Genomic DNA, 12,714 nt, shown 5'->3' with positions numbered 1-12,714 from the left:
CCATATTTCTGCTATGACAAGTCATTTTGTGTTGTACCTACTTTAGAAATCTGAGGTGTTCCTGCTAGGATAGTAGTTAAAATTCTGGTATTTCTCTTACCACCATAACCTCAGGAGACATTATGAGAATGCTGTGATTGACTGACCACTCTATGCAACCGCACACCATTAGTCTCAGTTAACATTGTACCCAGCTGACTGAGATTGGTCGGAAATAATGGAGAGTGGGAACTGAAATATTATTGATCTAGCCAATGATGAATCAAGATGAACATGCCAAAGACAGAAGTAATCATGATTATCACTGTTCCCTCGTGCTCAAAGGGCCAATGAGGATGACACATGATTCAGTGCCAATAATACAGTAAAACTGGAGGAGACAAAATCAGGAGTAAATACAGACTTTCCTTCTGTAGCCCTTTCAAAATTAAATAACTAAATATAAATATAGTTGGCCAGATGCCTTGGAAAACTAAAGACACTTTTCAAAGCTTCTCTGTCCAATTTTGGAAAATAATCTCCCTACCTGTGAGAGGCCGAATACTGCATCTTAAAAACTCACAGTATGTGCATCATGTGCATAAACTTGTTTCATGTAACATGCAGGTACATTAATGCTGTTGTGTTTTAGTTATGTTGTGACAAAGCCTCTGAACTGGTATATGCCATAAATCAATATATCATAAATGGTAATAACTGAAATCACTCTTATAACAAAAAGGAATACTTGTGACAAATAAACGTACAGCACGCACAAATACACAACAGCATAAAAACTATTACATCTAGAAGCCGTGGATCCCCAAGGGTCAATGTGCTAGTTTTAGATTTAGCTTGACGGTGACTTTGTAACCAGTCCCCAAAGACCCACATGAGAAAATCTCCAACTGCACAAATAAACAGGTTTAAGTCCTGTGCTCTATAGTTGTTTTCCTGTTCCTTGTCATCTATATGCGGAGTAAATATGTGAAGAAAAAAATCCTAGCATTATAATTGTTTCAAGTTATGGATGTGTCCACTTTGAGTGACAGGTGAATTATGGTTTGTGTCTTTTGTGCTGTGTGGTTTGATTGATGTCTAACTGAATCAAACCATCACAGCTTCTGTTTATTGAATAAAACATATTGAGGATTATATGATGAGGTTTACTGATATTTAATTATAACTACAAAACCCAGCCTGTTAACATAACAAACCTAGCATTAGCATGAATTCATACTGGATTATATGGTCTGACAACTAGCCTGCTAATTTGCCCAGCTCGTGCTAATTAGTGTGTTTACACATTCCACAAAGTAATTATTACTGTTATTAAACACAACTCTGTGAGTTAACATTCATTAAGTAGGTGAAATTACATGGAGGTGTGTAACATACCAGTCTGTTACTTATGTAGTCTGTGATGTCAGTAGACTCAGCAGGTGGTGGTGGTGGGTGGAGGGGTGGGGTGGGGTCAGCAATGTACCTTGATGAGAAGCTTGGAAGGGTGATTCTGTTTACCACAGCATGAAGTGGCCCATGTCCCATTTATTTAGCATTTTGACGTGGACTGAGAGGAGAGAGCTACTCGTCCCCTGCAGCTTTCAGAGGTAGACCACAAAACAGCGGTTTATGTCAGCGATTTATATACAGTCTGTGGGTCTTAAAATCAGGGATATGCAAATTCATGAGTGGTGTTTTTTGTCTGTTTTTCATGATCAAAACTTTTACATACCCACTAGCAAGAAACTTCAACTCCATTGCTGTTGCTCTGAAATAAAAGGACTCATTTTAGCACAGAAACTTGCAAGAAATCTAGACTTGAAAGGCAAAAATTGAATTGTTGTTGAAATTAATCAAATAGAAACTCTAAGAGAGTCGGCGAGAAAGGGATATTTCTCCAGTCCATTAGTGCACTTTAGGCATTAGTGAACAGAGTTATTCAGTTACTTTTGGAGGATTTTAGAAGTAGTTCATTGATCAAGAAGACACTGGCTTGGCACTCATAGCTACTCAAAAGCAGGCGGATGGCATTAGGAAAATAAAGTGAGCACCAGTTAAGGCTCTCCTTCTTCCAAGCGGACTGTGCAGTCCTCTTGTCTTGTCGAATGCTCGAACAGTTATTTGATGATGTCGTGTTCTGCAGATTCTGCATAATATATGTCCTCCATGGGACCAGTAATGTAAGAGAGAACAAGAGTGAGGTAAACCACTGAACCCTCCAGACATGGAAGACAGATTTCACCTGCTCTTTTCAAGAAATGTTAATTAATAAAATTAAATTTGTGCCTCAGTTGCCCCTAACCATATTCTTAATACAGTTTGTTTCTCGTATTTGCATTAATTACAGGAAACCCCTGCCCTCAAGACATTTCTGGTGGGATCCTCTTTTCATTCTCTCGCAGTTGCTGTTTTTAGACTTTCTAGTGGCAAATTCGTCAACATCGCTCCTGCACACGCTGAAACTGTGAACTTTCCTCATCACCCACCTTTTCCAACACTTTCTTCTCACTTCCATAAAACCCTCTCTCCTTTTTCTTTCCATCTCTCTTGGCTGCATAGAAACAGTCACGGGGGTGTTCCCTTAGAGCTGCATCTGAAAGCGTGTTTTCCTCTCTGCATATTCACATATATTTGTGTGTGAATCTCTCTGTGTGTGTGCTTGGTTTGGCCCAGTTATCTTCTGTCTGTTCGAAGGATTTCCACGCTGTAGGTCCCAGTCATTTCCCAGAGGTGTGACTGTGTGTAAAAGTATGCATGCATGCTTTCCAGTGTTGTGTGCTCACCGTGTTGCTGTCTCCTTCAGTGATTAGGCCGTCTCTGTGTCAGACTGAGGTTTAGTCTTTTTCCCTCCTGTGGGAAATGGTGAGTTGAGACTCATCTGCCTGCATCTACCTCTTCTTAGAGTCTGGACTCTATCTGACAGGGCCATCTGGATGTGTGTTTGTGTGTGTGTGCATGTATGTATGCAAAATCATCTCTGCGTGTCTTGCTGGCTCGCCCGGCAGAGTCTGGCCAGCAATGTGTCTGGTTCCGTGATGAGAGTCATCTGCAATCAGGGACTTAACGTGATTACTAAGGTTTGATGACCACAGGAACCGGAAGAGGTTGGGGTGTGGATGGACAGGGGTAGACCTCTTTCGTTGCCTCAGCTCTTCACCACAAAAGGCATCCTTGAGGTGAAGAGTGCCCTCACAGATCTCACACCTTAACCTGTGAAGAGATCACAGCCTATTTTTGATGCTGTCATTTTCACACATTTTTTCTTTTATGTCCTTATTTCCTGCTGTCCTCTTCCAAGGGTTTTTTTTATTTTTTTTTTATTTTATTTTTTTTTTTGCTTTGCCCTCTTTCTGTCCTGACCACTTTCCGTTGCCTTCTCCTGTCCTGTGGCCTTGGTCTTGTGATGCCATGTTGTGTTAGAATTATAATAACAACATAAGACACATTTTCCATGATCTTGTTCATTTTTCCCTTTGGGTTTGGTCTTTATGTCCGTGTCTATTTAGCTTTGACACTCTTTGACCTTCCTCCCTCTATCATGTCTGGCAGAGCTGAATGCATTAGGACTGTATTTCTCTCTTATATATGTACTTAGATCCCACAATCCCCACCTGCTAGCTCCTCCTTTCCTTCTTCTCCTTCCCACCCTCCCTCCTTCATTCCCTCACTCTGTCCTGGCAATGTAGGGGCAGTGGCACTCACTCACTCCCATTGACAGATTACTTTCCTAATGGAATTTAATTATTTATCCCTTCCTCATGGCGATTTAGCCAGGAAAAGACCGACAGCAGGAGCATGAGGGAGGACAGAACGGGAGGAGAGGGAGGGAGGGAGGGAGGGAGAGAGGGAAGAGGGAGAGGCACTCGATTCCTCCAGTGGCAAGAAACTGGATCACTTCTGTTATGATTTGGAAAGACGACATTCAGAGAGATGCGGACAGGGTGAGGTAAGGGATGTTGAAAGACGGAAAAAAGAACATTAGACAGAGAGAAGAAAAGAGACAGTGCTGATGGAGTAGCAGTGTCTCACACAGACACTGGGAGCAAAGTAGAATGAATGACTACGGTTACAGACACAAAATGTTCAGTTTTTTTCCTCTCATTCCAAATAAGACAATAATCCTACTAAGCTGTTTACATAGCTTTACATGTAAATATCCCTCACATATTCCTGTTTACATGCAGTTGTGAATTACCTGATTAAATAAAAGCATGTTATTCACTGGTGATGGATGTGTTCAGTCAGCAAACACAGACCTCCTCAAAAAGGTTGGTGTGATATTTGAACATGTCCAAAAACCTGTTGATATTCAAGTCTTTCATAATGTTTTAGACTAAGTGTGTTTCTCCTTTTGAGCATAAATGTCTTGTTTTACACTGCATCTCTACTTCAAATATTGACTAGTTGGTTTGTGTACATCTTACAAAGCTGACTATACACAAGTGTGTGTTACAAACTGAAGTAAAAATAACAATTAAGACTCATATTTTGAATGTGCACAAAGAAAACTCATACAACCTTCAAAATAAAATAATCTTTCATGAGTCCCATTGCAAAAAATTTACAAAAAAAACCTGAAAAATAAACAATAGGATAGATTCTAAAAGAACACCAATACAGCAGAAGAGCAGGATATTAACACTAAACAGTAAAAATATATTGCATACTCTTTCAACAGTTATATTCCATACAAGGATAATAATGTTTTGCTGCACAGGTTATTTACTGCTTTTACAATAAAGACTTCAGAATCAATTTGATATTCACATTAGACCATGGCTGAATCAGTCACAATCATAATCGTGGAATATTAGTTGAGTATTACTGCACATGTAAATGAAATAAATGCCTACATTTACATGCACAAAATATTCAGGTTTTTGCCCTTATTCTGAAAAAAGACAGAAGTCCTAAATAGCTTTTTACATTGTTAATGAACAGGTCTATTCTACTAATATTCCTGTTTACATGCAGTCGTGCATACTCTATTAAAAAATAATGTTTTTAATGAGGTATGGAGGCAGACGTTCCACTGTGTGAACTCATCCTCCCTCTTTAGTTACTTCAAACAGCATCAGGTAAAGGTCAGCATTTTGATATTTGCTAATATCCATAAATCTGTTGATAACCTCTGTCATAATGTTAAACAGTAAGTGTGTTTTTCTGGCTGACCAGAAATCAGGATTGTTCTCTGAAAGAGCCTTCTCTACCAGAGAGGATCTTTAGTTGACTGTAAACAGGGGCTATATGTCGCAAGTAGTGGTAAAACACAAAAGCTGAATTTGTGGAATCCTCATAAGACCAGAATATCAGCATATCCCACATACCTTAAAGAGAAAATTTGCCATTTTGAAAACATCCTAATCCAAAAGGCATTTGCTATTTACAGTGTTGATGTTAATTTCTGAATAACAGTGCCATAACAACATGCAAATGACCTCGGTGACATCTGATTTTTAGACAATAATGCAACTGATTAGTCCCATGCTTCACATTTGGTCCCCAACTCTCTTGCAAACATGTAGAACACATATATTTACATACTATAGAGGTGTCACACCTTCAAGTACCCACTAAAGGCCAATCTTCAGTTTTAACTCTAAACCAAAAGAAGGAAGTTGGGGTTGTTGTGGGGACTTTCACCAAACAGCAAATGAGTCCCCATAATTTCACTGTGCCAATGTATTTCTGTCCCCAAAATATCATTGTTCTAGAAGGTTGGAGAAGTGTCTTTTGACCAATGAGGTGCTGATTTAATTAGTTAGACCTGCAGAGAAATTTTTTGCTGATGTGCAAGGCACTTAACCCCCCAATTGTTCTACATGGCAGCCCACTGCTCCAAGTCTGCAGTGTGTGGTGTGTTCCTGCAGGTTCAGCTAGTGGTCGGTTAAAAGTAGAGGGTCACTTTCAGTGTGTGTTACATGTACACATGTTGCATGTTGCATGTTGCATGTTACATGTTACGTGTGTGGCAAATAATAAAGACTCTTCTTCTTCTTCATGATTAATACAAGTACATAGGTAAATCTTTTCAAGTTGCAAGTTTGCAAGGACATGAGTGTTAGACAACCTGTCTGTGTTCCTCTCTGTACCACTACAGTGGCTGTCACACACCTTACACTCTTGTCTCCTGTATCTCCTTCCTCTTTCTTCTTGCCTCACCCCCCCTTCTCTCTCTCTCTCTCTCTCTCTCTCTCTCTCTCTCTCTCTCTCTCTCTCTCTCTCTCTCTCTCTCGCTGGGGATCCTAATTAAGCTTGGCTGCTCTTTGATGTTGTCGCCCTGGCAACAGTCACCATGACAAGGCTGGGACTGCACACTCTCTCTGAAACTCACTCAGGCATACACAAACACACACAAGTACTGTACACACACGCTCTCTGAAATTATTAAGAATACAGCAAGTGTTTGACCCTCAATTCAGAGGATAACTTACACTCTGACTCATGTGTGTGTAGCCTACATATGTCTGTGTACACATATCGCAAACATATGGACACATATTACAACAGTAGAACAAGGAAAACACACACATCCTACTGAGTTAGATATACATAGACAATGATGAAACAGACAGAGAGTGTGTGTGTCCATAGGTGGTTAAGGAAGTGGCCGAGCATCTTCATAACAATTACCAGCTGGCTAGTACAGAGCAGCTGTCATGCCGGCTTGTTGTGACGTCTGACCTGTCATTGTATTTGTTTTCTTTTCCTAAATAAATGTTTGTGTGGGCTAAAAGCCCTTGAGATGAATCATGGGGTAAAGAGCAATTGTTAGCACTAGCTGTTTCCCTAGGCTCTTACTGCAACTGGTAAACTGATTTACAGCAGGGGAGTTCCTCATTTCTCTCACTGTACCCTAGCCATTACTTTTACTCTGCTTTGTGCTGTGCTTCTCTCCACCTCTTTCTCCCTCTCTCTCTCTTTAACCTTTTCTACCCACTGATGGAAACTTATCATGGCAAACATGTCTTAATTTTTCATATTTCATAAGTGAAAATTTCAGCCTGTTTCCAAAATAGCTTCTGCTGCACCAGCTGGATATTTTCTCTCGTTTAAAGAAAATAATTCTTTTGGCACTCGCTGACTAAAATAACTAAAAAAGATTAGCTTTTTGCAGTGTCTTCCTTTCCCTGATAGTTCCTTGCTCCTGTCTCTCCATTTCCTCTGCATTTCATTCATCTCTTTCCACTGCCTTCTCTGCTCAGCCCCGCCTCCCTCAGTACCAACCCTGGTTCCTGTCAGCACCGTCTGGAGGAAGAACCCCTGTAATGAAACCTGCTCTTAGCACTTCCTTATAACAACAGCTCTGACAACAATATTAAGAGTAACACAGCAATTACAAATATAAAACATCAACATAATGGGGGGGGGGACTGCAATTAAAGAGGTATTGTTAGACTTGTGTGTTCATTGAAGCAAATATTGTGATTGTGATAATTAGGAGTGTGTCTTCTTGCTAAAGAGCCACCACTTCACATGACTAAGCATCTTTGGTTTCAATTTACCAAGACAGGAGGTGTAAGTTATATGAAAATGAGCCAAATCACTGTGTGGAGACTGAATAGATTGCTGATTAGTTGGATGGTGTTTTACTTCCCAGGAAAGAGACATTTACTCTAAATTGCCTCTGGTTCCTTTAATCCTCAGATCAGTCAGCTGTACTGATGAGTGGACCGTGCCAACAGAAGATCATGATGAAAAGTTTTTACAGTGACGCATTAAAACAAGTGTAACTCCTTCCCTCTCTTAAGTCTCTTCATGTCCTTCCTGTCTCTGCAGCTGTTTGTCATCGACAACGGAGCGGACGACTGGCGGATCGCCATGACGATGGAGAGGGTTCTGCTGATTGCTCTGGAGCTGTTGGTGTCTGCGGTGCATCCAGTGCCCGGGGACTTTAAGTTCCAGTGGCGGGCGCGGCTGGCCTTCTCGTATGCGCCGTCACAGGCCGAGGCCGACCTGGACATGGTGCTAAGCGTGCCCATGTTCCTGCGCCTCTACCTCATCGCTAGAGTCATGCTACTGCACAGCAAACTCTTCACCGACGCCTCTTCCAGGAGTATAGGTGCCCTAAATAAGGTGCGAACAGAGTGATTGTGTCAGCATGGATGTAGAATGAAGAGGGCTGTTTTCAAAGGTTCAGTGAGAAAGAGGTGATGGAGTTGCAAGGGTATTGAGGTCAAGAGCTTTCTCTTCGAAATTAAATCTGTGTCCAGGCTGTCCCTTTCATCCTTGGCCTCTGTCTTTCTCGCTATCTCAAGTCCTCATGTCATTGTAGGCATGTGATTCTTTGGTGTGCCAGTTCAAATCCCCTTTCTTTCCATTTATTATCACTGTGCATACAGACTTAGATGTAAGCTATGGTGGATCTCTCATAATACAATATGAGATGGGAGCGTGAAATGGGAACAAGATATTGCATACGGCTCAAATGGGGCATGAAAAGAAAGAGCTAGAATGAGATTGCAATATGACTGCGGAGTAATGTGTACAAGGCACGCAATAAATGATTGGTGAAAGATTTGTAATGACTTTAAACGATAAACATTATTGTAAAATCAGGAAGTAGAGATACAGTATAGCGTGTTGTAGAAATATGCGAACGATAAAGTGTGGAGAGCAGCAGGAGATGTGTAGTAGATTTTGTATGAGTAATGTAGCAGGTTGTGAGTGTATCTGCGACGGTACTGCTCTGACCCGCAGGGTACTGTTATGGGGAGAGGAGGTGAAGCTGCCGTTGAAGTGTGGCTCTAGCATGACAACTCATTTATCAGCTGCTTAACCCTTCAAGGGCTCAGTTGTTGCTCTCGTATGATCCATCTGCCAGAAGTTGATAGTCTGCCTCTTACTGACAAATGAGCCACAGATAAAAATTACACTGTAATAAGCCAGTTACTCAAAGACACTGTATAGCTTGACCCGAGTCACAGGGCAAGCCCCGATCTTGACTCCAATTACAGTAGAGATCCTCTGAGTGCCGCTGCTATCAAAAGCCACTCAGCAGACTAATTAGTAAAACATCAAGTCTGGGTGGGAAACAGTATACAAAGCAAGGCGATACTGTCAGGAGGGAATATGGCTGATCAATACTGTCCATGTCTGTGTGTGTGTATGTGCTGCAGGTGCATTTTAACACACGGTTTGTAATGAAAACCCTGATGACTATCTGCCCCGGGACGGTGCTGCTGGTCTTCAGCATCTCCCTGTGGATCATCGCTGCCTGGACTGTTCGGGTGTGTGAGAGGTCAGTAAACAGTGTGGCTCCATTTGTGTGTGTTTGTTTTGTATTGTGTGTCTGTGCAACTGTGATTGGGCGAAGAATTCAACTGAGAAATTAAATTCAATTGGCAGGAAATATAATCTGGGACATGTGTGCAACATAATCCATCTTTAGACTGCAGTTTATGAGGCTTTCTCACCAGTTGTACATGTAATTTGATCCAGGGAATGGAGTTGTTACTTCTTTTTTCTATTTTTTGTCGCATACGTCATCAAACTAGGGAAAGTTTTCTCCACTTATATAAAGCAGTATGTGCACTTAATTTAGACCAAGCTCATACGAAGACATTAAAATATTCTAAAGTATTCTGCCTCTCATTTGGTACTGGTGAGCAAAGATGAATAATTGATAACGCAGTGTAAAATAACTGTAAAATCAGGGATGTATTGATGTATTGGCTAAGCCAGCTGCAATAAAATAATTTGACATTCACTGATGTTTTCAGTGTGTTGAGTTATCTGTGTATGAATGATATAAAAACTGAGTGGGGTTTTAATCACTCCAAAACAAGATCTGAAAGATTCCCCATTGAAATCTATTAATTTTAAAACAATACACATCTGTACCTTATAGTAGATTTACATATCAGCAGTTTTAAATGTGTTTTAAAGGTGAATATGATTTTTATGTAGGTCAAGAACTCCAGCAGCGCTTGTCGTGTAGAAGAGCTTTATTTCATTTTAAATATAGACCAACACATGTTGGTTAGAGGACTTCATCAGGGTCATCAGGAAATACGTAACCAGTTGTATTTCAATAAAATTTAAAACATTAGGATTTCTCCTGCTCCATGCACATTGTATGTAGGTGAAGTTATACCAGTTGTGCCTTCTATTTAGAGTATTATTTTTTAGCATAAACATGTATCCAGAAAGCACTTTCCACAAAGACAATGTATAATTGGTTTAAAAAAAATGTAAAATTTCCATTGAAGACGTAACTGCTGCAGTGGACGTCATGATTCAGTGATTATACTGGGCATCAGGGCCCTACAGTGAACGTTTACATTCATTGTCAAAATAAAAAAAAAAACAGAAAAGCAAAAAGGATTAAAGTGTGATCAAAGTATTCCCTGTACTTTAGTTGAACAGAGACTTTTTCTGACTGCATGTTTCTTTGTAGTAACAGGCCCGTTTCCACCACCATCTGCCATTTTGGATTCATGAGAAACAATATTTCAGGGTAACAAATATTAGCAAACACAGAGATGATACAGCAATAAAGACAAGGTTTGGAAGGTCAGCTGCTTATCGTCTGGTCTAATTATGAAAAACAGCGTGGTTTTTATTGGATATCTGCCACTGTGGACATAATGCATGAAAGGGTTAAGGGTTGGTTTCATTCATTTGTATGATTGCATTTGTGCTCATTCATAGATAGTGTGATGAAAGGCTGAAAAACTAAAATATTGAAACAAAAAACACTGAAACAAATGAGGTAATAATTAACCACAGAAGAAAAAAGCTACTATTTTACACATCAGTATCAGCACAGAATTGGTGCATTCAGAGTAAAAATATTTAATTATATATGAACAAACACTCATGCACAAGTTGACAATGTGTTAACTCCTATATTTTCTACTAACTGTTGGTCTCAAAATGCACAAATCATTTACAGATGTGTTTAGAACTGCTACTACAGTCACAGAAAAAAAATATTTGACCATCAAAATTCATCAAAAACAATGGTTATGCAATCAAGTACTAACTCCTATGTGTATCATGTGACTCAAACAGACAGAAAAGAAAACATGGAATGCCTCAAAGCACTGTTTTTGGCAGTACAATGTCATAGCTATTGATGTAAGAACTGAAATGATTTTGGTTATTATCAAGAAAACATGGAAAACGGTTAGATATCAGCTCTGAAATTAAACTGTTATGAATTATTTTTGTTGTTACCATTATATTTGTCCAAACAAATGTACCTTTAGTTGTACCAGGCATTAAAATGAACATGAAATTGAAGAAAACAAGGGTGGTCTAATAATTTTTTCTGCGACTGTGTATGTGGATAAAAGTCTTTAACATATGTTGATTTTGAGTGTTCAGGCTTTAGTGTTACTGTCCATCCAGGTCAGGACACTCACTCAAAAGTTGCATTCTCACAGAGGTTCTCCTGGTAAAGGGGTTAAATAAAAAACATTATACCATCCTCTCATTAATTGTTTATAAAGTGGTTTTACAGGAGAAGGAGAAACAGGAGAAACAGCATTGCCAAATGCACTAAAAATGTCCTCATATATATTTTAAAAACTATATTGTGTAATAATGTTTTACAAACTCTTCATAAATTGTTTATAGACAAGTTATAAATCCTAAATAAGGCTTTGGGAAATAAAGTGTCAGCACAATGTTATCCTCAGAAAGCTATGATTACAGTAGAGGAGAAATATTTGTCAGTTGCCTTTTCTGTCTTCCAGTTTATTTACATATTGTACTGAAATACTTGTGCAGACTAGTGATTCATTGGTCCTTCTTTTTAATCCAGCAGACAGATGCTCAGAAAATAAACAGTCTACTTTCTCATCTTTTGTTTCTGTTACTGAAAATAACATTGTAAACATTGCAAACTGCAAATCAAGCATTCTATAGATAACCAGACTTCCTGATTTTGGTAATGTTACTATATTGACGTACCATCAGGAGAAAAGCAAAAAGTGACCAATCATTTTGGTGTGTCCATGTGCTTTTGGAGATAATCAAGGAAATATGGGAAAATGTCAGTTGGTTAATAAGCTTGATTAAATGCATCATTGGCCGGCTGCTGGGAAGCCATTCTTTGGTGCACATCCAAGTTTAATTGGCATTTCCTCGCCTCTCTAAACCAAATTAGCTAAGAAAAAACATGTAAAATTCAATTAAAGTGTTTTAAACAAAGTTGAGATTTTGGAGAGTTTGAAGAGACCAAGGAGTAGAGAACAGAGGGAGCCTTTGCACAGAACAGACTTCTGTTGCTAACATCCACAGCTGAATTATACGTTTTCCTGTGAATACTTTTCAAGAAAACAACTTTGTTTCAGATCTTCACCAGGTTGGTTGCTATGGTAACAGTGTTGCGCGTAGGGCAGGAACGATGGAGGCAAGAGCTGCAGTTATGTGTTATGTTCAGGCAAAATTACAGGACACGTGTATGAGGTCTGATGCCCACATTTGCAGACAGTGAGGTGGGCCTGCAGTGTTTTTATATTCATGTATATCTACAACCATTAACTGACTAATTCCTCTAAATGGGTGATGTTTCCTTCAGGTATCATGATGCCCAGGATGTGACCAGTAATTTCCTGGGAGCCATGTGGCTTATCTCCATCACCTTTTTGTCCATCGGCTATGGAGACATGGTTCCTCACACATACTGTGGCAAAGGAGTCTGTCTGCTCACAGGAATCATGGTCAGTACACATCCTCCCCTTCTATCTCTCCCTCCCTTCACTATCGTCCTCACCTCGTTCA

The 12,714-nt window shown here is 39.7% G+C and overlaps 1 protein-coding gene across 1 annotated transcript in view; it reads left to right on the top strand.

Annotated features, from left to right (window-relative positions):
* Positions 1-12,714, top strand: part of LOC115435938 (small conductance calcium-activated potassium channel protein 2) — a 59,116-nt gene that overhangs the window by 24,067 nt on the left and 22,335 nt on the right. Inside the window, 3 exon segments of the mRNA XM_075353520.1 lie at positions 7,762-8,058; positions 9,102-9,223; positions 12,512-12,653. Coding sequence (XP_075209635.1) covers positions 7,762-8,058; positions 9,102-9,223; positions 12,512-12,653 — 561 coding nt within the window.

This window comes from Sphaeramia orbicularis, chromosome 16, assembly GCF_902148855.1.
Source record: "Sphaeramia orbicularis chromosome 16, fSphaOr1.1, whole genome shotgun sequence".
NCBI lineage: Eukaryota > Metazoa > Chordata > Actinopteri > Kurtiformes > Apogonidae > Sphaeramia > Sphaeramia orbicularis.
The sequence above is the reverse complement of the archived record's forward strand: the minus strand, read 5'-3'. Positions and strand labels throughout refer to the sequence as shown.